Genomic DNA, 27,677 nt, shown 5'->3' on the forward strand with positions numbered 1-27,677 from the left:
CCGGACTTAGCTGTTTTTCCCTCACCCACCAATTGAGAACTACTGATCTAAAACAATTTCGCCTCAAAGCAGAATTGTGGGAACATCGAACATTCACCAAAAGAACAAAACTAAACCTGTTTTGTGCAAATCGCTGTGCATTTTTAGCCAATAATGATATTTTAAAATTTTTAGCATTGTACCTACAATGACTCTTTGTGATTCATCCCCTGAATCATTTCATATATATACTCTCCTGATTATAACAGGCATGACCGTCAGGTGATCACTAGACTCTAGTGCTTAAATTATAGCGGAAAATGTGAGTTTGCCACATAATTGTGCCTAGTCATGGTGAGATTCTGCTGGCAGAGTCTTCCTGTGTGAGTTCCTCACTAGACGGTCATCGAGCTTATATTTTTCACTAAAGCATAGTTTGGATATTGAATTGAGTGGCAAAAACATTTACACATTTAGTAAAAGCAGCAGTTTTCTTGAATTTCATGTGAATAAAGGGATAGTTCACCCAAAAGTGAACATTTTGTCATCGTTTACTGATCCTCATCTTGTTCTAAACCTGTACGACTTTTTCTTCCATGGAGGAAATTCAAAAATACGCCTTTTGTTTTCCACAGAAGTCACAAGGTTTCCATAAATCCCAGGTTTGGAGTACTCATGAGGGTGAGTGAATGACAGAATGTGTTTCTGAGTGCACAATCCCGTTAACTGTCTTGAGTTTTGTGTGAGATCTAGATCTTGTGGTAATCCTGTTTCATGTCTTAACTGTCTTTGAGATGTGATTTAGTCTTGATACTGAATACATAATATCACACAATCAATGGTTCTGTAAAACTAAACTGCATCGAAAGAAAACGCTTATCTATATTTAAATTAAATTATAATAGCAAAAATGATTTGTTTTGCTTAATACATTTTTGATTTAAAACTGTCTCTGCTTAGGTTTTTATTACACTTTGCAGTACACCATACAAATGTATAAAAATGTCTACACCATTGTTTTACACTCACACAAAAACACACACACACACACGTGTGTGTGTGAGAGAGACATTTATGGCAGTTTATAACACCGCTCTCATTTATAATGTTTTCACAGTAACTTTTTGAGTATGGAGTGCAGATTCCCCTATTTTTGGAGAAATTATTACATCTTTAATTACTTTTTTTTTTTTTTTTCCTTGTTTTGTGTATGTGTATCTTTATATATGTAATGTTAGATTTGTTTTCATTATATATATATACCGATCAGCCATAACATTATGATTATGAGGTGATAACACTGATTATCTCTTCATCAAGGCACCTGTTAGTGGGTGGGATATATTAGGCAGCAAGTTAATTTTTTTTCCCTAAAAGTTGATGTAAGAAGCAGGACAAATGGACAAGCGCAAGGATTTGAGAGGGGGCCAAATTGTGATGGCTATAGACGACTGGATCAGAGCATCTCCAAAACTGCAGCTCTTGTGGGGTGTTCCCGGTCTGCAGTGGTCTGTCTCTATCAAAAGTGGTCGAAGGAAGGAACAGTGGAGAACCAGCGACAGGGTCATGGCGGCCAAGGCTCATTGATGCATGTGGAGAGCGAAGGCTGCAACACATCAAAGAGTTTGAGGCGTTGACTTGGCCTCCCCAGATCTCAATCCAATCGAGCATCTGTGGGATGTCCTGAACAAACAAGTTCGATCCATGGAGGCCCCACCTCGCAACTTACAGGACTTAGAGAAACTGCTGCTAACATCTTGGTGCCAGATACCACAGCACACCTTCAGTGGTCTAGTGGAGTCCATGCCTCGACGGGTCAGGGCTGTTTTGGCAGGAAAAGGGGGACCAACGCAATACACCTGATCGGTGTGTATGTATATATATATATATATATACACACGTGAAGCTGCGTCATTAAAGGAATAGTTCACCCAAAAACGAAAATTTGATGTTTATCTGCTTACCCCCAGAGCATCCAAGATGTAGGTGTCTGTTTCTTCAGTAGAACACAAATAAAGATTTTTAACTCCAACCGTTGCCGTCTGTCAGTCGTATATAATGCATGTCAATGGGGTCCAATTCTATTAGAGTAAAAAAAACATGCACAGACAACTTCAAATTAAACCCTGCGGCTCGTGACGACACATTGATGTCTTAAGACACGAAACGACAGTATTTATGCTATTATTTCACCTCCTATCAGACGAATGTCATCAGCTCTTCAGACCGCCATCACTTCCTGTGAGTAAGGTCAAAATACCAGCGTGATCATAGAAATATATATGTAGATTCCTCATCTGACCGATCCGCACAGGCACTAATGAGGCATCTATGTATATATTTCTATGACGGCACAGGTATTTTGACCTTACTCACAGGAAGTTATGGCGGTCTAGAGAGCTGATGACGTTCGTCTGATATGAGGTGAAATAATAACATAAATACCGTTTGGTTTCTCACAGAAACCGATCGTTTCGTGTCTTAAGACATCAATGTGTCGCCACGAGCCACAGGGTTTAATTTGAAGTTGTCTGTGCATGTTTCTTTTTACTCTGATAGAATTGGACCCCATTCACATGCATTATATACGTCTGACAGACGGCAACGGTTGGAGTTAAAAATCTTCATTTGTGTTCTACTGAAGAAGCAAAGACACCTATATCTTGGATGCCTTGGGGGTAAGCAGAAAAACATAATATTTTCGTTTTTGGGTGAACTATTCCTTTAACGTAATTTTCGTCACGTAGATGATTGAAGTCGGGAGTTTATCAGAATCACACAGAGTATCTACAAGCACCTGTAACCCTGGTAGGAGGAAATTTCCATTCTAACTCTTTAACCCGATTCTGCTTCTCTGTTTGTGATCAGGCCATTTTAAGCCGTTAAACTCTGGGAAAGTGTTCAGTGATCCAGTAATTGAATTCATTCAAACAGTCCAAAACAGCGCTAATGCAAAGAAGGCCAGGCTGATTACCTCACACATATCAGACGGAATAGAGACTCGCATTGCGTTTTCAGTGAATTATTCATTCTTTGCTTTAAAACACAAGCTCTGTCTTATTCTGTGATTGTTTCTGAAGAGCGCAATTTTGGTGTCGTACAGTAAGCGTGTGAGCTAGTCTGGTAAATTAATGCACAAAGAACAAACCGTGTATGTGCGCACTCTCGATCACTGACCTCACACTGCATTCATGTACAGATGCAGTACATTTGTGTTGTTTCCACACACTCAGGAAGGATAAGGTTTGATTTGTCATATGCACGTTGTTGTGTTGAGTAATCGTGAGAGTGCGATTAATCGTGATAAAAAAAATATCGATTGACGGCCCTAATATAGCATATATATATATATATAAATAAATCTTCTGCAATAACAAAAAGAACGACTAATTCTGAAGAAGAAGAAAAAATGTATTTGCACATGACTTTCAGGTGGTAACAGCTCTGTTATTAGTGTTCTATTCTGGATTCAGGCAACAGTTTGTGTCCATTCACAAGATTTGGTCCATCCAATCAGAACTCAATGTCCCAGCCAGACTCTTCATCAGGTGGCGGCTCATCTGTGTCCTCAGGGAAACAGTCGAAATTACTTGTATCCAAAGGCCCATCCACCTGCAGCAAACAATGTATGATTATTACTTTCCCAAACTCATTTTCTCTCTATCAAAACCAAAAAATGGTACAGAAATTCATTAAATCAGGAGAGCAACACTGTCTAGAAATATGTCAGACATAGCATTATGTCTGGGATAGTTGATTTGTGAGGTTGACAAATGTATTTTTTCCAAAATACTTCTTTGTGTGTATTTTGGAAATCCCTCCAAATTAGTGTTGAGATAAACAGTCCATGAAATGATTAATTTCGCTCAATAATCTCACTTACATTTGGGATAAATGGAGGAGTCAAGGTGCCTTCACGAATACCATCCCAGTTAAACCCCTCAAACCATCTGTAAGAGACATCAAAACCACCACAGACCCAACACATCATGACTAAAGCTTAAAATAAGCACAGTAATGCGACAATGTCAGAACTGAATGTTCATGTCATCTATACTTGTGCTTCTGGATATCCTTCACGCCGTTCTTCTGGTTGCCGAGTCTCTCGGATGGATTGTCCCTGTCAGGTTCAACACACACAGACAGCATAGATATAGTGCCCATAAATGCTGTATAGTTAGGCACCTCCCTTGGCTTTTGACCACAGAATTTTTGAATTAACATGCTCACTCCATCTCTGTACCTGCACAGTCTCTTGATTAAGTTCGCAGCACTCTTGGTGATTTTCTTGGGAAACTCCACCATATCGATTCCTCGAAGAATAATGTTATACGTCTTCATGGGATCTGACCCTGAGAAAGGTGGGCTTGGATGGAAAGAGGAAAATGGTGTTGAATGTTAATAATTAGAAGAGGCAGAGTGAATTTCACTTCCTGGGATTCTGGGAACTTCAAACTTTAAACTGGTTAATGGTGTCATTAGTAAATAGCCAACCTTCCGCTCAGCAGCTCAAAGATGAGGATTCCAAGAGACCAGCAGTCGGCAGAGACGTCGTGACCTTTATTTAGGATGATCTCGGGGGCCACGTACTCTGGAGTTCCACAAAATGTCCACGTCTTCTTCCCCAAGCCAACTTTTTTAGCAAAACCAAAGTCTGTCTAAAAAACAATGACTATTCTTTGCTATTTTAATATTTTGGTGGTAAATGTATGCAAATTTAGGCACACTTGAGTGAATTTATGTTTCTCATCGTCTTAGATATGTAAAGATATATATGCTTAAAATTTGTTTTGTAGATTAATATAATGTACATTATACATTTCTTTACAAAGTAAACATTTTGTACAGCAATTTAGTTTGAAAAGAAGCTTGTGATCTTTACCCCATATATCCTATAGCAGTAGTACAGTGGTTCAGTGTTGTTATTGTTAAAGTGCCCCTATTATGCTTTTTCGGATATTACCTATCATGTAGTGTGTGATATAGCGGTTCATGAACATAAAAGGTCTGCAAAGTTTCAAAGATAAAAGTGCACGATAAATGGAGTTGTCTCCCATAAGAAAGAACCGATTCTGAACTGCCTGAAACAAGTCGTCAGTAATTCCAGTCTTACTTCCTTCACAAAACTGTGTAGGTTTGTAACAAATTTGCAAAATGCCAGCCTATGGTTTTCATTGGCTGCCTGTGAAAAATTCCTACTTTGACCCGCCCTTAAACACTAATTGTAGCTGAGACTGGAAGAGTTTGATTCATGCAAAAGGTTCAACCTGGCACTCAGATAGAGTTAAATAGTCCGTAATAGGTGCTCTTGGGGTAGGGAAAAATCCAATGACACAAAAAAAGACAGGTCCCAGGCACAAAAAAGAGGAGACGGAATGAATTAAAAAGCCTTTTTTTGGTATGGCTTAAGTCATCTTTTAAATAAATACAAGAGCCAACATGTTTCAACCAACAAATGGTCTTCTCCAGGGCAAAGCAACACAAAGAATGAGAATGACACCAACTTATAAGTTGAGCCCCACCCATAGTCCGAAAGCATTGAATTAGCCTAATAAGGCCTAATACAATCAATTAACCCAATGAGGCAATCGGGTCTACAGGATTGGGGAAACCAACGTAATGAGCAAAAAAGAAAAGTAAAAAGAAAAAACAATACAGAGAAAAAACTCTCCTTCAACTTAGGCTACCTGGATAATGAAGCGATTCTAAACGATTCTTTGTGTTGCTTGGATAAAGATGACTTAAGCTATACCAAATAAAGAGTTTGATTCATGTTGTCGACATGTAGAGAATACACTGTTTTCTGCGCTGCAAAAGCAAATCTACTTGAATGCACTTCCAAAGGATGAAGACTCACGCTCGAACTGATACAGCAAAACCGACACCATCATTACTGTTTATGTCACTGTGTATCAAGCGCTGAGGAAGCCTCCGGAACTGAAATTCAGATAATGGTGATGTACGTTTAGTCTTCGACGCACTGTAAATGGTCGACCAATCACAACAGACTGGGCCATCTGACCAGTCAGAGCAGAGTAGACCAATCACAACAGACTGGGCCATCCGACCAGTCAGAGCAGAGTAGACCAATCACAGCAGACTGGGCCATCTGACCAATCAGAGCAGAGTAGACCAATCACCTCAGACTGGGCCATCTGACCAAACAGAGCAGAGTAGACCAATCACAACAGACTGGGCCATCTGACCAAACAGAGCAGAGTAGACCAATCACAACAGACTGGGCCATCCGACCAATCAGAGCAGAGTAGACCAATCACAGCAGACTGGGCCATCTGACCAATCAGAGCAGAGTAGACCAATCACCTCAGACTGGGCCATCTGACCAAACAGAGCAGAGTAGACCAATCACCTCAGACTGGGCCATCTGACCAAACAGAGCAGAGTAGACCAATCACATCAGACTGGGCCATCCGACCAATCAGAGCAGAGTAGACCAATCACAGCAGACTGGGTTGTGAATCCTTTATCAAACCCATTTCAGACACTGTGAGAAAAGAGCTGATGCTGCAATGTATATTATGAGAAAATTTAAGTGTTTTTGACCGTAGGTCTCCAAAACAAAATTAGGTACCTTTAAAATTGCATAATAGGGGCACTTTAGCTAAAACTAACACTAAACCATTTCCGTTAATTAAAACAAAGCTGAAATTAAATAAAATCAGAAAAATTAAACTTAAAAAACTTAAATGAAAATTAGAAATGTTGCCTTGGCGAATAAAATAAAGTACTAAAATTATAAAAACTGAAATAAAATGTAATGTAATGGAAAGTTTATATATATATATATATATATATATATATATATAATATTTTTTTTTTTATTTATTTATTTTTTTTTTTTTATACACACTTTAAAGGATTAATTCACCCCAAAATGAAAATTTCCTGATATTTTACTCACCCCCATGTCTTTCTTTCTTCAGTCGAAAAATAAATTAAGTTTCTTGAGGAAAACATTCCAGGACTTTTTTTCATCATATAATGCTTTTCAATGGCAACCAAAATGTTGAAGGTCCAAATCAATGCAGTTTCAAAGCGCTTCGATGGACTTCAGAGGCTCTGCACGATCCCAGGCGAGGAATAGTGTCTTATCTAGCGAAACAATCGGTCATTTTCAAAAAATAAATGAATATACTTTTTAACCTAAATTATTCATCTTGCGCAGCTCTGCGAGGTGCTAAGGATGACTTAATCACGTCGTAAAGGTCACGCCAGACGTAGGTAGAAATACCGCCCCTGTGTTTACAAAGCGCTCGTGTGAAGACTAATACAAACGCCCTTTAGCAAAAACACTACATTTTCAACTTCAAAATCCAATATTGTTGTTTTACCTTTTTTTGCTAAAGGGCGTTTGTATTAGTCTTCACACGAGTGCTTTGTAAACACAGGGGCGGTACTTCTGCCTACGTCTGGCGTGACCTTTCCGACGGGATTACGTCATTCTTAACACCTCGCAGAGCTGCGCAAGATGAACAATTTAAGTTATAAAGTATATACATTTATTTTTTTTATTTTTTTTAAATGACTGATCGTTTCGCTAGATAAGACACTATTCCTCGTCTGGGATCGCGCAGAGCCTCTGAAGCGCTTTGAAACTGCATTGATTTGGACCTTCAGCATTTGGGTTGCAATTGAAAAGCATTATATGATGAAAAATCCTGGAATGTTTTCTTCAAAAAACTTAATTTATTTTCGACTGAAGAAAGAAAGACATGAACATCTTGGATGGCATTGGGGTGAGTAAATTATCAGGAAATTTTCATTTTGGGGTGAACTAATCCTTTAATATTAAACACATTATACTAAAATAACACTGCTTTGGTTACCAGCTTGGCATATCCACGGTGGTCCAGTATGATGTTCTCAGGCTTCAGGTCTCTGTAGATGATGCCATGGCAGTGGAGAAAAGCGAGAGCTTCCACCACACATCCAGCGTAGAAGCGTGTGGTGCTGTCATCAAACGACCCCCTGGAAACAGTCACAGAGCTTCCTGTGAGTTACTCTGACTCCATCCGTTCAGGTGAGCAGGAGAAACAATGAGAGGGTTCTTGATACCTGTCTCTGAGCACAGTCCACAGCTCTCCACCCAAACACGCTTCCAGTAACATGTACAAGTATTTCGAGTCTCTGAAGGTCCGATATAGTCTGAAGCATAAAGCCAATATGGGCTTTTATCATAAAAATATAATGTAATGAATCAATACTTTAAGAGAAGACTTTAAAGGGTTAGTTCACCCAAAAATGAAAATTCTGTCATTAATTACTTACCCTCATGTCGTTCGACACCTGTAAGACCTCCGTTCATCTTCAGAACACAAATGAAGATATTTTAGTTGAAATCTGATGGCTCTGAAAGGCCTCCATTGGCACAATGCACGGTTCACTCTCAAGACCCTTAAAAGGTACTAAAGACATCGTTACAAAGTCCATCTCACTACAGTGGTTCTACAATAACTTTATGGAGTGACGAGAATAGTTTTTGTGCGCAAAAAAACCCTAAATAACGACTTATATAGTGATGACAATTTCAAAACACGGCATCATGAAGCGTTATGAATCAGTGAGTCGAATCATGATTCGGATCGCGTGTCAAACCGCCAAACTGCTGAAATCACGTGACTTTGGCGATCCAAACTGCTGAATCGACTCACTGATTCATAACGCTTCGAAGCTTCATGATGCCGTGTTTTGAAATCGTCATCACTATATAAGTCGTTATTTAGGGTTTTTTTGCGCACAAAAACTATTCTCGTCACTCCATAAAGTTATTGTAGAACCACTGTAGTGAGATGGACTTCGTAACGACGTCTTTAGTACCTTTTAAGGGTCTTGAGAGTGAACCGTGCATTGTGCCAATGGAGGCCTTTCAGAGCCATCAGATTTCAACTAAAATATCTTCATTTGTGTTCTGAAGATGAACGGAGGTCTTACGGGTGTCGAACGACATGAGGGTAAGTAATTAATGACAGAATTTTCATTTTTGGGTGAACTAACCCTTTAAGAGAAAAACTTAAAATGTAATCATGAGTTTAATTCTGCATAATGTGATGAACATGTGACTATGTTATCATGGGACTCAACTGGCACAGAGTTGTACGGACCTCACAGTAAAAGGACTGTGGGCTTCCATCATGATGCGTCTCTCAGACAGGATGTGGCCCTGTTGACTCGTGTCCAGGATGTGCCGCTTTTTCAGGACCTTCATGGCAAAGGAGCGACTGTGATCGTTCTTCAGCTGCACCTGTAAAGAGTCGATATGAGCACACTCTCAAAACTTCTCATGATTCTTGAAGAAACATCTAACTGAACTTATCGTACCAGCTCGACCCGACTGAATCCACCCATCCCCAGCGTGCAAATGACACGGATGTCGCTGAGAGACATATTAGAGAAGAACGCGGCTTCTGCCTCCAACCTACGAGAAATATCAGTTATCCTCATTACCCAGAATGCCTCTCATTTCTGAACAATGGATGTGAGGGAGCTCATCGTGTGCTTACTTGGCCTTCACCTCTTCGCTCTCGTACATTTTATTGCTCATATTGTCCAGTCCACCGATCAGCTGCTTGAAAGACCTGTTAGAATGGAGATTTATAATCAGTCAGTACATGTGACAAGATGGAGAAATTATGTTATTAGTTTACTGACTATTCTGAGTCTGTGATTGTACAGTTTCTGATTTTAACTTATGATGGTTTTGATACTGACCATGATAGTTATGATTTAAAATGGGATTTTAAGATATTAATTGATTTAGAGGGTTATGATTTTGATTGATTGTGAAATTGATTGCAATGGTCATGATTTTCAATAAATATGATGATTGTGATTCTGTTTGAGATATTTATTGTGTAGTTATGATTTTGATACAGTGAGATGGTTTGTGTAGGTTCTGAATTTGACTGACTATGATGGGTGTGATACTGATTGTGATGGTTATGATTCTGATTAAATGTGATGATAGTGATTCTGACTAAGATATTGATTAGTGATTGTTATGATTTTGATGGTTGTGATTTTGATTCTGATAGTTATGATTTTGAGTAAATGTGATTATTTTGATTGAGATATTGATTGTGATGTTATTATTTTGATTTATTGGTATGGTTGTGATATTGATTGTGATTTTGATGGTTATTTTTTATTGTGATGGCTGTGATATTAATTGAGACAGTTATGATTTTTAATAAATTGAGTAATTGTGATTCTGATTAAGACATTTATTGTAATAGTTTGATTTATTGGTATGGTTGTGATTTTGTTTGTGTAATTTCTGATTTTGACTGATTATGACGATTGTGATACTGATTGTGAAAGTTATGATTTTGATACATTGGGATGGTGTGTTTGTGTAGGTGGTGATTTTGACCGATTATGATGGGTGTGATACTGATTGTGATGGTTATGATTCTGATTAAATGTGATGATAGTGATTCTGACTGATATATTGATTAGTGATTATTATGAATTTGATTGCTTAAGATTAAAAAGGTTGTGATATTAATTTTAATGGTTACAAATTTGATTATGATGGTTATGGTATCGATTGTGATGTTTATTATTTAGATTTTTGTTATGGTTGTGATATTGATTGTGATGTCAGTTTGATGGTTATTATTTTGATTGTGATGGTTGTGATATTGATTGAGACAGTTATGATTCTGATTAAGACATTTATTGTGAAAGATTTGATTTATTGGGATGGTTGTGATTGTGTTTGTGTAGGTTCTGATTTTGACTGATTATGATTATTGTGATACTGATTGTAAATGTTATGATTCTTATTAAAGGTGATGATAGTTATTCTGACTGAGATATTGATAGCGATTGTTATGAATATGATTGCTTAGGACAGTTGTGATATTAATTAGGATGGTTATGATTTTGATTGTGATGGTTGTGATATTGATTTAGATGGTTTTGATTTTGATTAATTGTGATATTGATTGTAATGGTTAAGATTTTTAGTAAACATGATTATTTTGATTAATAATGATTGTAAGTGTTATTTCTCTGATTAAATGTGATGATAGTGATTCTGACTGAGATATTGATAGCGATTGTTATGAATTTGATTGCTTGGGATGGTTGTGATATTAATTTGGATGGTTATGATTTTGATTTATTGTGATATTGATTGTAATGGTTAAGATTTTTAATAAATATGATTATTTTGATTCATAATGATTGTAATTGTTATGACTGATTAAATATGATGATAGTGATTCTGACTGAGATATTGATAGCGATTGTTATAAATATGATTGCTTAGTATGGTTGTGATATTAATTTGGATGGTTATGATTTTGATTGTGATGGTTGTGATATTGATTTAGATGGTTGTGATTTTGATTGTGATATTGATTGTAATGGTTAAGATTTTTAATAAACATGATTATTTTGATTATTGTAATTGTTATTTCTCTGATTAAATGTGATGATAGTGATTCTGACTGAGATATTAACAGCGATTGTTATTGATTGCTTAGGATGGTTGTGATATTAATTTGGATGGTTACGATTTTGATTGTGATGGTTATGATTTTTGGGATGGTTGTGATATTGATTGTGATGTTAGTTTGATGGTTATTCTTTTGATTGTGATGGTTGTGATATTGACTGAGACCGTTATGATTCCGATTAAGACATTTATTGTGATAGATTTGATTTATTGGGATGGTTGTGATTTTGTTTGTGTAGGTCCTGATTTTGACTGATTATGATCATTGTGATACTGATTGTGATTGACTGGTACAGGTTATATTGATTGTGATAGTTATAATTTTGATTGATTGGGATGGTTGTGATATTGATTGTAATAGTAATGATTTTGAATGATTGGCATGTTATGATGTTATTCTGCCTTTGAATGGTGACTGTGATTGTTCTGCAAGTTCCTCACTCTCTGTCCACAACCAGACATGTCACATCTCCAACAGCCGTTACATTTGCTGTGCGCACATCTTCCCTGGGAAGACAAGTGAAGAATGCAAAAAGTTAAATCTTAAATATTAACCACAATGGTTAGAATGAGAATTATAACCTTAAAACCTCCCTGACCCTTTGAGAGCCTGCTCTCCAAACCAATCCCCTCTAGACAGTGTGGACAGGAACACTGGCTCCTCATTGGCTGATTTCTGCTGGGTGACCCTCACCTGTGGGCCAAAATAGCCACACAATTCATAACAAACGTTCTGTTCTACAATCCAGCAGGAAACCTCAGAAAGGCTCTTTTCTCACCTGCCCCTCACTGATGATGAAGAATGTGTCTCCAGTGGCGCCCTGACGAATGATGTAGTCACCGTCACTGTAGTGAGTCTAAAGAGAGAGAGAGGGCGAACAAAACAGAACAAAAGGTCACATGAATCACTTCGGAGTTGTTTTCAGAATTAATGTGCAGTGTCCAAAACACCTCACCTCTTCCAGAACATCTGCTACTTTACTCAGCACATCTTCAGCGAGAGTCTTGAAGGATGGCACACTGACAACACAATTCAGTTGATAGTATTACTTGTACCAATCTGTCAAAATGTTTGATTTTGGTTTGAAATGTTGAATTTGATTTGATGCTAAATTGTGTTACCTCCTCAAGAACTCCATGTAGTTTGAATGCTTGAGAAGGCCAGTTCTCATCATGATGGTTTGAAAACCCTGTCGGTCTATGGCCCATAGTTTGATATCAGTCAGGGCTGAGAGAGAAGATGATGACAAGGATGAGGAAAGAGGAAATTATTCCTGTAGTTTAGTTCCAATTTACATGCAAATGATTGTTACTATTAGATTCCAAATTCAAGATAATTTAATTTCCTAAACTTTAATTTCAAGTAAAGTAAATAAGATGTATAGTTTAAATTATTATTATACTTTATTTTAACTTATTTAATATATATTTTAATATAAAATGTTTACTGCATTTAATCATGGAATTTTACAATCAAGAACACATTCATTGGAATTTATGACATGGATGACAACATTTAAAACCAGACGCAGTGATTTGCTGTGATTCTCTGCTTCATAATCCATAAACAAGGACATGTGCAAATATAACTCTGGGCATGATCTCTTCACCCAAACACTTTTGTTCTGTACTTCCTCTCAACCTGACTGACAGCTGCTGCTTTGAGAGCTCTTCACGTCCCACTCAGTGTAATTATTCTGCCAGCCCACCCCACACAAACACTTTCACATACTGTTAATATTCAATTTCAATTTAAAAGTCAATTTCATGTATATCATGTAAAAGTCAATTTCATGTATTTTATGTAAAAGTCAATTTCATGTAGAATGTTTGAAGGCGTTGAGAGAAATTTTTTTAACACATGCAAAATATATACCTATAAATACCTTCCTTATAAATACAACACCCTCCAAAACACCCTAATTATATCCCCCAAAAATATTTGATGGCATAATTGTATGAAAGAATTCCCTGCCCGCTTTATTTTCCATTATGTGAATGGCTATACTACAGCACTGTAGCTTACTACTGCACTAATTTTACTGTAGGCAATAAATATATTGTTTAAAGTATGGAAATTATTAGTATGCACAGGTATTTGGATGACAAAAAGTGTTGTATACAACAGTGTGCATGGCACAGAATACTGTATCCCACAATGCAATGCTCTCAAACTGAACTTTCTACTTCCAGTTTGACAATTCACTCACTGTATTGCCAAACGTATTGGGACACCCCTCCAAATCATTGAATTCAGGTGTTCTAATCACTTCCATGGCCACAGGTGTATCAAATCAAGCACCTACGCAGATGCAGATGCTTTTACAAACATTTGTGAAAGAATGGGTCGCTCTCAGGAGTTCAGTGAATTCAAGTGTGGTACCGTGATTGGTTGCCACCTGTGCAATAAGTCCATTCGTGAAAATTCCTCACTACTAAATATCCCACGGTCAACTGTTAGTTGTATTGTAACAAAGTGGAAGCAATTGGGAACAACAGCAACACAGCCATGAAGTGGTAGGCCACGTAAAATCACAGAGTGGGGTCAGCGCATGCTGAGGTGCACAGAAGTCAATAGCTACAGACCTCCAAACTTCATGTGGCTTTCATATCAGCTCAAGAACAGTGTGTAGAGAGCTTCAGGAATGGGTTTCCATGGCCGAGAGGCTGCATCCAAGCCTTACATCATGAAGGGCAATGCAAAGCGTCGGATGCAGTGGTGTAAAGAACGCCACCACTGGACTCTAGAGCAGTGGAGACGTGTTCTCTGGAGTGACCAATCAAAACATTTTTATTCATGAGATAATTACTGGATGCCACGCACCGATTTAAATAAACAATCAAGAGTGGAAAAAGTTGGTAAAAAATGTACATTTACACAAAACTGACCACCAAATGCAACTTGCAGACAGCAATTTTATTGTTTATTTTTCTATGCAGCCTTCAAAAAACGATCAGGAGAGACAGGATGTAACAATCTTTGTATTTGGACATGCCTTGATGCCTTCCTAACTCTGTACTGTATGCTCCTTGCATAGGCAGCATTTTTTCATGTTTCATGCGCATCCTACGAGATTAGTCGATAATTTTTCCCCTGACAAACCATTTAAATGACTCAATCTGGAGTGTATTCAAAAGATTTCAATGAATGCTAATCAGCTTTGGTGAAAGGGAAGTAGTGACCTTCTTAGCTTAGATTTATAAAGTCCTTTAGACCTTGAGAAGCTGTTGACATTTCATATAGACCTACACATCATCTTATTTTGCCACTGTCTGATACACCACAGTAATTGTCCATTAGTGACGTCAGATGAACCTTGAAAATAGATCTAGCCTCTGACCCCAAAACATGAAAAATGGAAGAAAAAAAAACAAAACATTCCACACAAAAAATGAATGAGAAAGCTCAGAAAAGACTGATGGTGTGAGAGCAGACAATGAACGCACAGGGCTTTAAGAAATTGTAAAGCTATTCATTCATCTGGCCCTGAACAGCAGACACCATGTGTCATCTTCCTATCAACACAAAAGAGAGACGTAACAAACTGACAATACTAAGAAACATTTATTGTTTCATTTTATTTTCTAATTGTGTAAATCCAGCTTAAATTGTACCCATTCTCATTTAAATATGCAACATAATGTAGCATGCCGTTTGCAAAGTTTAAACATTGCAACAACACTGTAAAAAAATGATATGATCATTAAGTTATGACATGTTTTTACATTGCTTTAATGCTCATCAAAATAACTTAAAACTGTTTTTACAAGTTATACAAGATTCAACTAATTTTTTAAGTCAGTTTAATGTAATTTAAGTTGAAATTACTTAAACATCCAAGTTGATTGTACCAACAAACACAGACATTTGATGCAGTTTCACTCACCGCCTGCAGTTTCGACTCGTGACCGGAAACAAACAAACACACTTATAGAACTCTGTTGCTGCTCCGGAAAAACAAACTGCATCCACTGTTTCCTTAACGATGGGTTATTTGGGAAGCTGAACAAGTTTATCTTTCCCTCACAATAGAGCTTAGATCAGGCCCAAAAAATCAAGCCCGACCCTACCTGAGCCTGTGCACGTTGTGTCCAAGCCCGGCCCGCCGCGACACATTAACTGTAATTATGAGCCCGAGCCTGATTTAAACACGACTAGTTTTTAATACGTGGGCGTTCTGACGAGAACGAGCCTGTAATGAGCGAAGCGGACCGGTGTGACTCTCAGCTCAATAATCCGCTCTATGCAGGCGCTCCACTCATGAACCGCTCACCGGTAAAATGACGTTTGCTCAAATCCCGCTCAGACATGACATTTATTTTGTACTGTAGCCTACTATACTTGTTCTAGCCATTAAACAATGTATTTTGTTTCATATTTATGTTTAAATATTATAATGTTATATTTAAATTTCACCTAGGCTATATTGATTTTGAAAAGTGCAAAGATGCGAGTGGGTGAGAAATGATTTTGACCCCTTCATTAAGTTTTGTTTTGTAGAAAGTCTTTCTTTAAAGTGAATTTCGTTTTTTATGAATCAACGTTTCATCAGCCAATTGCCTGGCTTTAATAAATAAGAAGCAAATAGGCTATAGCAGACAATAATCGTGAGATGGAGGCACCAGAGCGATCACTTGCATTGCTCTTGAACATCAGCAGGCTACTTGTCTCACAGACATGTGTATACAAAGCTTGAAATGTCTACTTTTAAACTAAACAATTCGAAATGAAAAGAAATAGTTAAGCAAAGTGCAGTGTTCACTGGCGTCTCAGAGCGTTTCTCTTCAGAATGCTGCGCTTCATCACTGCATGTGCTGTGAGTTTAACATGCATTTTTCAGACTAATCCTGACTTGTGCAACTTTGTACACATTTGTTTCTTAGATGTAGTATGCAGGCATGAAAACGGGTCAGGGGTGAAGAAGGTGAGAAGGATATTACCCCTAAGGAGGGTCCGTGGGTATGCTCCCCCGGAAGAACATTTTAAATATTCCATATTTTAAAGCATCAATCTGATGCATTTTGAGATGTTTTTTTTTTGCCAACCTGGGGAGAGGTTGCATATAATGTGTGCTGGTCAACTAGTCTAAAATTAAGAAACCGTAAAAAACAAAGGAACATTGTGTGTACATTTAAGTTAGGCTACTTAATTTATTATTCCAATATCCTAATATGATATAGGATTAGGATAAATACCACAGGGAAAAGGGCTTCTATTTGTGACGTGCTGTCTTTGCATTTGAACATTGTAGGCCTACATTTTAGTTGAATAAATGTTAGCCAGTACAAACATATTTATAGAAAACAGTTGACAATGAATAGACAGGAGTCCAATAATAGCAAAACTTCTTCTAAAAAGAATATCAAGTATAATTTAGACGAATCCGACATGTAATGAGGGCTGTGTTAACAGTAAAACGTCCGTCATTTAACTCCTTTTAAAAACACAGATGGATAATACAAAATGCTTTCTGACATTTTGACAGAAAAAAACACAAGCAAGAAAAAAATTAACTTAGTCTGTCAATTTTCATTTTACAATTATCTTATATCTGTGTGCGCGCGCGTCTGTGTTTGTGAGATACAGCTCGCGCAGCACTAATCCATAAGTAACTAACGCGCTAGTTTTCATACAAAATAAATATGTAACATAATTGGGTACTTTAGTTATTATTAACACAATAACGTAACACATGCAGGCTAGGTTGCTCAACACTGAGAATGAATAAATGTACACTACGCCTGTTTCTCCAGTTGCGCTTATATTATATAGTTCACTGAATCGCATTTCGCATCTCGCGCTCCCTTCTGACACGCACCTGTTTGTAGTTCACTGAATATGAACCCCCTCCCCCCAAAAATTGTTTTCTCATCGAATCTACATAATTCACGTAGATCACCTATTTCAGTTTCTAAAACGGCGAATTTCGCCGAAAGGTGAGGGATTTTCATGTATGAGTATTAGTTCTTACTTTGCTAAATATATATACTATATATTATTTCTGATTATGGCATAGCTTTCTGTCCACCCAATTAGGCTAATAAAGTAATGATTAAAAAAATACAAATGCTTGATCAAGGGCCCGGCCCGGCCCGACCCGAGGATAGTGGCAGGAAATAGCAGGTCGGGTCAAGTTCGGACTCGGGCAGTGAATATAAACTCTACCTCACAACCAAAAACACACTTCTTTAGTGACGTTGTTGATTTCCTGGTCTAAAAACAAAATGACAGCGCTGCCGACGGCTTCTGTAACCCGAACAAAGCTTGTTGATTAGCACTGAAAAGGTATGGACACAGTTATTTTTGTGGCTGACCTTATCACATATGCATTTGTAGAAGTTTCCCTTTCAGATGCAAAATTTATGGGAGGAGAGTTTTTGGTTACACTTTATTTTACGGTGTCATTGTTACAGTGTTATATAGGCCTATTTAAGTACTGAGTAATATTAATTAACTACATGTACTTACTATAGGGTTATCATAGGATTAGGGTTTGGTTGAGGGTTAGTTGCATGCAATTGTGGATTATTTACTGTTATTACTATGGTAAGTATATGTAACAAGGACACTGTAAAATAAAGTGTTACCGAGGTTTTAAATAAATCACGCAAGGTGATTTACTAAGGTTTACACTAGTCAATTTACTAGTATATTTGCGCCATTATGTACCGCCCTAAAAAGCACGTCTTAAACCAGATGCGATCAATCACGCCTGCACCTGCACAAATCACACACCATGTTGCCAGATAGGGCGGGTTCTCGTCGAAGAGCACGTACTTTCAGCCAATCAGCGATCAGCAGGCAGACGTGCTCATTCATGACTTTAGCCGGGTTTTAGCGCGATAACTCGTAGCTGTATATTCCAGTGATCGCTATACCAGTGGAATAAATATACAGTAAGTTGTATCTACAGTAAAGAGTGGGAGAGTGACTCAACTCTCAAACGTGAATTACACCTGTGAATCGAGGACTCTCTATAAATATAACCGTGACTCCTGTCTATCATCATATACACACTTAGGACATCTGCAACTAGCAACCCCTACAGCTGCTGAAAGAGGTTTAGATCAACGATTAATCCGTTATGACTGCGCTAAGTGCATGTGCCATGTACTTCACGAAAGACATACTGTAGTTTTGTCAAAGCAAAGTGCAACGCAAAGGTAAGCGCATTGTTGTTATTTATTTGTTGACGGATTATTGTAGCCTACAGTATCAATGAATTACGCATTTTGGCAGTGGTGTGTGCATTAACGTGTGAAATGCCTGTTTATTACATTGCTTTTTCCAATCTCTATATTGGGCACTTTTTGCACGTAAATTGGCTTCTTACTGTTGACAGTGAAAATTATGTATGTGTTTTTCTGAGGGATAGCCGTTTTGACGGTTTCTACCTGGACATATAGCCTAGTCATATTTGATCCATTTTATTGGGATTTTTTTTAATTTTGTTTATCATCAATGTTATGTTTTAAGGAGATAAAATGGTAACTTACTTATCAACATTGATTGGTATGGCAATAAAATAATATCACATTATTTTGGCAGTTAAAGTTTTTTTTTTTTTCTTGGAGTGACTAGTTGCCTATAAGTATTGTAAGAGGTGCAAAATTGTTATCAATAACCAGGCATGTTATCAATAACCATTTTTTTTAATATAAATGTACATTTAGTGAGGATTTTGGGCTGGAAATTGTCTACCCAATCTGGCCACACTGATCATACATTCAAAAAATGGTAATTGATAACATGCCTCTAAATTTTGACTTTTTGCACCTTTAAAATATTTATAGGCAATTAGTCATCAAATCTTCCGCTCCATGAAACACGTTAATGCTCAGTAGTACACATATGGTTCTTTAATGTATTTGCATTGTCCTAAAATGCGTTCATTTTCAATTGGAATATATGCGGCTGAAACGCAAGTGCATCTAAAAATGTTCAACATGAACTTTTTAATATAACATTATAGTCATTATGGCCTTTAGAAAAATGTTTTTTTGAGTAGGTGGGGTATGCACTGTGGCGCGGCCTAATCTTTTGTCCTTAAAGGGATACTTCACCCAAAAATGAAAATTCTGTCATCATTTACTCACCCTCAAGTTGTTGAGTTTTGTATGAGTTTCTTTGTTCTGAAGATATTCTGAAGAATGTTTGTAACCAGGGCCGGCTCTAGCTCTTTGGTTGCCCTAGGCGAGATTGAGTCCCCCCCCTAATTGTTAAGCCCACCGGCAACTATAGTTGCCAGTGTATAGTTGTCATTTTCCTTCTGTAAGTATTTTTCTAGATATTATCCATGTTTTATATCTTAATGACACACAAGCAGACAACCAAATAAAGGATTTCAAGGGAAAAAAAAAAGTATTAACTTCCTTCCTGTCACATGAGACTGCCAACTTCCTACCCCTACTTCCAGGGAGCACAACGAAGGCAAACCCTCCCAAAGAAAGGTCATTTTTATGTTACTAATAAGTATTTTTTGTTGACATATATATATCAACATAATCATGAAGGTCACTAGAATCATCCAAACAAAACAAATCTTACAACAGATCTATAGTTTTTAGTATACTTAGTCAAACATAATAAATTTGATTATGAATAAAGATTGATCTGTTGAAAGCAGTTATTTTGAGTTAGATGCTAAATGTTCTCCTCTTATACATATTTGACATTGAAGGGGTGCATACAACATATTTGCCCACCGGCAACTATGGTTGCCACAGATTCAAATACGATTTTCAAGAAAAAATACAAAAACCTGGGGAAAATAAATGCAGAACAAGCCATTCAGAAAAAATTGGGCACAAATGGGTTAAGTATTTATAAAAACTATATAAACAAAAATGCTCCTATAGTTACTCCAAGACTTAAAAAGCTAATTATGACTTTATAGTCACTCCAACACTTCAAGAAAATCAAGAAAATTAAGACTTGAAGGATCAACTGCAATAAATTGGTCATACACAAATGCTAGAAAGAATGTTCAAGGATATTTACCAAATATTAACTCCATAAACTGTGCAACAACTCTCTTAAGCACCTATACCCTCTACAAACAAAAGTGCTGTTATGGATACACTGTACTTACCACTACAAAATTAAAATATATAAGTTCTTGTAGCTCTATGCCTATCTTAAATAATAAAAGATGAACAGTTGTTTCTGGCATTTCTATTCACCTTCAAAATTGACGCAGCATTAAAATTTGGCTCGTCTGGATTTCCTTATTGTCAGTGAAATGCGTAGTAATATGTAGATAACTAGCTAGCTAGTTATAGCTTAGTGACAGCAATAAAACGTCCAATGCCGTCCAATATTAGTTGATAATATCGATAATACGAAGTAAATTTATTTTGTTTGACACCTTTATGGCTGAGATGAGAAGACTTACCTCTATACTGTGCTTTCTTTTGATCGTCTGCCTTTCTCTTTTTACGTCCCTGTGCACTCGAGGGTTTAACGTTAGACCGCTTCATTTTTGAAGAACGCGCCAGTGATGAGCACTTGCCTGACATAACTCCTGAACGCCTGTGCTCGACAATACTCACCATCAATTCAATCTAATAATCAGGTTAAGTAATTAAATGTGTGGCTGAGGGGGCGCCCAATGATGATCATGTTTAATAAACAGTATGTTTTATTTCGCTTGTTTTAATTCTATGCTTAATGGGAAGTAAGTTTAAGGGCGCCACTAGAGGGCGCCTGCGCGCGCCCCCAACACATTTGTCGCCCTAGGCAACCGCCTAGCTCGCCTATAGCAAACGCCGGCCCTGTTTGTAACCATGCAGATAGAGCAACCATTGACTGCCATAGTAGGGGAATATACTATGCCAGTCAATGATTGCATATAATATGCTTGGTTACAAACATTTTTCAAACTTCAGAACAAAGAAACTCATACCGGTTGCAACAACTTGAGGGTGAGTAAATGATAACAGAATTTTCATTTTTGGGTGAACTACCCCTTTAATGGCATTTTTTCCCCTTACATTACTTTTACTTTTATACTTTAAGTAGTTTTGAAACCAGTACTTTTACACTTTTACTTGAGTAAAAAGCTTGAGTTGATACTTCAACTTCTACAGAAGTATTTTTAAACCCCAGTATCTATACTTCTACCTGAGTAATGAATGTGAATACTTTTGACACCTCTGTTTTTGGGCTGCATAGAGAAATAAAGCAAATTTACTGCACTTTTTGTTCAGGGGTTCACAGGTGAGATTGTTACAGAGAGATCTCTGCATGAACAGGGACAGCCAAAGGCCCGATTTTAATTGCATTTTTATTATTGTGATTAAGAAGACACCACCTGAGTCAACTCATTTCACCCCAATCCATCACACTAAACCGTTGTGTCATAAAAAGGGCAAACGATGAGGTGAGGGTATATTAGAAAAGCCATATGGCCAAACATCCCAGAAATTACACACTGACAATTCCTCCATGCTCACTCTGCAGGAGAGAGTCATTTATAAGGCTGAACTCAATCTCAGAAGCCATGGCAGATCGTCTATAGCCCACAGCCTTGACAGATGAACAGGAATTCAGACTCAAGAATGCAAACTATGAGTTCAGGCTTATACATTTTATGTTTGTCAGAATTAGAGAGACAAAGAAAGAGTGTCTATGTGTCACAATGACTACATTTATTATATGCATATAGGTATTTAGCATTTAGTTTTTTGTTAATATTTCTTATTTACTCCATGTGCGCTATTGTTATTTCCTCTATTCTGTTATATTGTTCTTTATAAATTGTAATCATTGTACACTCTAAAAATGCTGGGTTAAAAACAACCCAAGTAGGGTTGAAAATGGACAAACCCAGCAATTGGGTTGTTTTAACCCAGCAGTTGGGTTAAATGTTTGCTTAAAACAACCCATTCACTGGGTTTGTCCATTTTCAACCCAACTTGGGTTGCTTTTAACCCAACATTTTTTAGAGTGCATGTTATATCCTGTGCCCTTCCTTCTTATATTACTGTAATATTTGTATATTTTAATTATTGTATGATTGTATGACACATCCTGTTAATTGTTTTGTAAACTGGCTGATTGTTACTTTCTCTGAATTCCCTGAATAAATAAAAAATTATTATTATTATTATTTTTTTAAATTACGTATATGTTAGCAGTATAAATGTAGTTGGCTAATAAAGCAAACCACATTAAAACTGAAAACTGAATTGAAAGAAAGACAGAAAATAAGAAATAGGAAAAGTTAAACAGTCAGTGTCCTTTAGTATGGTGGAACCAATTTTGTGGGGAAATACACAGATGGAGTGAATCTCACCCGTGACGGTGGCCGTGCGCGTGCAGTTGTAGAGGATCGCGAGCTCGCCGAACACCTTCCCCGGCTCAATGGTGCACAGCTTCTGCCCTCCTTTGGTAACCTCCACCAACCCCTCTGCACAGAACACACGCAAACAAAACCAACAACCTTGAGTCTGTGAATGAGATCAACGTGTGTAGGAGAACCGCTAAGACTTTTATATAGCAAGGATGCATTCAAATGATGATTTCAAATAAATGCTGTTCTTTTGAACCTTCTATTCATCAAAGAATTCTGGAAAAAATGAGCATGGTTTCCACAAAAATATTACACAACATAACTGTTTTCAACGTTGATAATATTAAGAAGAAATGTTCAGCATATTAGAATGATTTCTGAAGGATTATGTGACACTAAAGACTGGAGTAATGATGCTGAAAATCACAGGAATAAATTACATTTGAAAACATTAAAGTCATTTTAAATAGTAATTATATTTCACAATATTACTGTATTTTTTTTTATCAAATTAATGCAGTCTTGGGGAGCATAAGAGACTTCTTTCAAAAACAATTAAATCTTTCCAACCCCAAACATTTGACCAGGGTGTGTGTAAAAGAGCTGCAATTCTTTAAATTCTCCTTTGGCATGAGGTTATGGAAATTATCACAGATTTGTTGTTGTTGTTGTTGCCTGAACTATTCCATTAACAGTCAGTGCAAAGCCATGGAATAATAGGGCACATCATGTGAAGTGTTTTCTCTGCACAAAGGATCACTGTCACAAACACATGGTGAACAGGCAGCAAATTCAACTGCCCCCTTCACAGAGGCAAGCATAAAAACAAAAACACTTTATACAGTTTTACATGCACTGTTTCTCAAAGTAGTTTTCATTGCACATGCAATAATTCCCTAATACAAATATAGTAGATTTAAGGCTGATGCTCCTCACCTTCCAGGACATAGACGGTAGAGCCGTCGTCGCCCTCCTGGATGACACAGCAGCCCTGTGCCAGAGTAGTGGGATACATACAGTCCATGATGGTGAGGATCTGACTGGCCTCCAGGTGCTTCATGAAATCATTCTCCAGCAGAGCCCTCTGGATCAACTCTCGAGACCTGGGATGAGCACAGGGTGATGAGGTTGAAACAAACATGTTTACCTGTTTCTAAAATGCCCTTGATTTTGGGATAGGTTTTCATGCTTGAATGTTCAAAAAACACATTATTTTTCACACATTTGACATTATTGCGGCACCTCTCTCCCCAGACTGTCAGTAACGCTCTGTTTAGTTATTGTCTCTCTGAAGCCCCTCCTTCCAAAAAGCGCAATGTGCTCTGATTAGTCAGCTAGACCAGTGTGTTTTGATTGGTTACCCACTTGCAGCGTGTTTTAGAAATATCACGCCCCTTACCATAATGGTGATGGTGTGTCCGAAACATAGTCTGTAAAAAAACCTGTACGTTTCGGACGAGCATTTTTGAATCCCAAAAGTGTGTGAAGTGCGTCACTCCCGGATAACAGAAAATGGGCAAAGAGAAGGGACATGGGTGAACCAAACGGCAACCTCCCCCAGTTTCTCTTGAAGCCAATACGGAAGTGACTTAAACTGCAATTCATCGACTGGCCGCTAGGGACAGGCTCCAGAAAGGAGAAGAATCTCATTGAGCCCCATGTTAAAATGCCCAAATTTACAGCAGAAAAAAACATGTTTACAGCCTGGTACAAATTGTGGTTTTGGTCTATACGGCTAATTTTGCCCTTCATGACAACTGTGAGGGGGGTGAATTTTTTTATAACTCATTTGTTTACATTATATAAAGCCTTAAAGTTCTGCATAATTAAGGGCGTGGCCACTTTGAGTGACAGGTGGATAGCCATTTGTCTGCTGTCTGTTAGTCATCACGTCACCTCAGCTCCGTCCATGTCCTGCCTTTTTGCCCATTTTCTATTATCCGGGAGTGACGCGCGATGACGCGCTGCCAAGATGGCAACGGCCAGCTCGACCCTACTTTACTCTTCAAAACTGCTCATCAGAATCCTATGGGTGACGTCACGGACACTTCGTCCATATTTTTTTACAGTCTATGGGGTGGACTAACAGACAGCAGACAAACGGCTAGTAGTGACAGCAGCGGCAATACACCTGTCACTCAAGTGGCCACGCCCTTCGTTATGCAGAACTTTAAGGCTTAATATAATTTAAACGGATGAGTTATAAAAAAATTCATCCCCCTCACAGTTGTCATGAAGGGCAAAATTAGCCGTATAGACCAAAACTTATTTTTGTACCAGGCTGCAAAAATATTTTTTCTGCTGTAATGTTGGGCATTTTAACATGGGGGATATATGGAATTGACTCCCTTTTGGAACCTGTCTCTAGAGATTAGTTTATGAATTGCAGTTTAAGTCACTTCCATATTGGCTTCAAAAGAGAGACCGGAAGGCTGCCGCTCGGACCAAAATCATATACTGTCTGAGTAGGTACTATGTTTGAATTTACTTTGTGATCATTAAGTCTTTCACCACTATTGACGGAAATGTCTGTCATATGACGGAATTTTACGGCTTTCCATGTTTTCCTTGTTATACGGTAGGGGGCGCAATTACTCATCTTCTAAAAGAGTACAGGATCTCCTGATCAAATCATATGTGATAGCATATGTAAAATAATATATATAGTATATAAATCAAAACTGCCTAAAGTTACTGAATGAAATGTCGACCCAGGATGAGGTGTTGATGGATTCAATCATCGTTCTGAAGAGTTGAAGCTGTTATAGCTGCAAAGGGTGGGGCAACTTCATATTAAACCCTACAAATTAAGAATGGGATGTCATTAAAGTGCATGTAAAGGCAGGCGTCCCAAAACCTTTGGCAATACAGTGTATATTGCGTGTCGTTACCAGTCGTTATTTGTAGTGAGTTGGCTCATGTTATTTAAGTTTCACGCTTCAGAATTTCCGTTAAGTGAACATAGTGAGCACAGATACACCCTGGGTTTCGCGGTGAATTGTGGGACTTTTTGGGAAGCAAATGTTTCAGTGCACTGGAAGGATTCTGCAGCCCTTAAAATGGCAGACTCCCTGATCAGTGCCCTGACTACTGAACTAGGGAACTGATTGAGACGCACCCAATGTATTTGGACATACCACTCGTTTAATGTACTGTTTTTCACATACTATGTAGTAAGGCAGTTTTTCGATTTTGGACACAGCACTAAACATTAATGGCGTCAGTTTTGACTTATCAATCCGATAGAATGGGGGTGGAAAAAAGCGTCTCTTGGACATGGCGACAACACACTAACACAACTCAACCAGGCCTCGTCCCTTTTTTGTGTATGCCTGGGGTGTGAATTATTTAAATGAGGAATACTATGACGTGTCCGTTCCTGGAAGAAAACTCAAGACTACAATGGAGGCGTTTCAGGGAGTTCAGAAACTCCCTTTGGAGTGACTTTGTAACTTTGCCAACCTTTTTAATGCTCAGACAGCAACAGTTGAAAATATAAAGCAGCATAATAGGCCCTCTTTAATAAGCTGCAGGGTGTTTTTCCTCGTGTGTACAGGCTCTAACTCACTCTTCGCTCTTGCTGTAGTTGGTTAGGGTGATGTGGGTGAGTTGATTCGGATCCAGCGCCGTGGGTTCAGCTGATATGGCCTGGCGTTTAGTGCGCTGGGGCTCATCTGGTAACACTGCTCCAATACCAATAAAATAAAATAAAATGTAACAATAAATAAAATGCTGCATGTGTCCATGTAGTTAATCACAGTCTTTTGACAGATTTCCCAGCTCACCTGTGATTTCTGTGGCCCCAGAGGGGTTGTGTGTGACTGGGGCGGCGCGGAGACGGTCCAGCTCGCCCTGTAGCTGTCTGATGAGGTCATCTTTAGTGTCCAGCTCCAGCTCTAGCTCATCGATAAGGGCGTCACGTTGCCGCAGCTCCTCGATCTTGGTCTGCAAGGCAAACTGGAGGTCACGGAGAGTTCCCATCAGCCCGGGAGACTGTCACCGCTGGAGGATTATGCATCTATAAATGCAATAAAATCCAATAAAGAATTCAGTGAAACACCATAAAAAGCTAGACTACAGCGTTTGCAATGCATGTTTCTGACACTTTATTGACCCCAGAAAGAAATTAAAGTGTCATAGCCGCTGGGATCATGAGGACAGAGTTATGAATAAACTATACTGCAAAAAAAAGCTTTTCTTACTGAGTATTTTGTCTTGTTTTAAATCAAGATATATTTACTTGAGAAGCAAAACGATTGTTTTTTTTTTTGTTGTTGCTTAAAACAATAATGAAATATCAGCCAAGAGGGTAAAAAAATAATGTTTTCCCTTTTAAATAATGTTTAATTTTATATTTCCCCATTGACAGATATTTTCCAATTTTTAAGCATAAACTCACTTAATTTTGATACATTTTTTTTAAGTATGATATTAAATATGTATATTTAATATTTTTGCTTCTCAAGTAAATGTATCTTGATTTAAGAATGTTTAGATATTTGTACTGAAAAACGACAAAGATGCTGAACAAGTTTTTTTTTTTTTTATCAGTCTAAACAGAAATGGAAAAACCTAAAAAACACTTGCCAGTAAATACAGCTTCATAAGTCCATTTGAAAATGCTTTCTTATTAAATACATTTATTTCCTCATTACAAATGATATACAATTAACAATTCAGTGTAAAGTTACATTGGATAAATTAACATGAATTTCGGAAATCTCAGTATTAAATATTTCTTATATAGTTTATGCCATTACATTTCTTAGTTTTACATTTTGAAAATGTATTTTCTGCTTTAAATAAGTCTTTGAATCCCAGAATTTCAATAACCCCACTGTATAAAATAATTTAAAAATAAAATTATGAAGTATGAAGATGAACAACACAGAGAAACATATAAAGATGGAAGGGTAACACTT

At 37.6% G+C, this 27,677-nt stretch overlaps 1 protein-coding gene across 1 annotated transcript; it reads right to left on the reverse strand.

Annotated features, from left to right (window-relative positions):
• Nucleotides 1-3,492: 3,492 nt before the first annotated feature.
• LOC307118993 (cGMP-dependent protein kinase 1-like) lies at nucleotides 3,493-26,736 on the reverse strand (the record flags this gene model as incomplete). The annotated part of the gene is made up of 19 exons (XM_079804927.1): nucleotides 3,493-3,591; nucleotides 3,863-3,929; nucleotides 4,037-4,099; nucleotides 4,223-4,345; nucleotides 4,474-4,637; nucleotides 7,827-7,968; nucleotides 8,056-8,145; nucleotides 9,102-9,241; nucleotides 9,319-9,415; nucleotides 9,501-9,575; nucleotides 11,903-11,968; nucleotides 12,061-12,155; nucleotides 12,241-12,318; nucleotides 12,418-12,481; nucleotides 12,584-12,689; nucleotides 22,759-22,872; nucleotides 23,692-23,858; nucleotides 26,324-26,438; nucleotides 26,514-26,736. The coding sequence occupies 19 exons, from the start codon at nucleotides 26,734-26,736 to the stop codon at nucleotides 3,493-3,495; spliced, it is 2,088 nt and encodes a 695-aa protein (XP_079661053.1).
• Nucleotides 26,737-27,677: the final 941 nt, after the last annotated feature.

This window comes from Gobio gobio (assembly GCF_949357685.1).
Source record: "Gobio gobio genome assembly, chromosome: 22".
NCBI lineage: Eukaryota > Metazoa > Chordata > Actinopteri > Cypriniformes > Gobionidae > Gobio > Gobio gobio.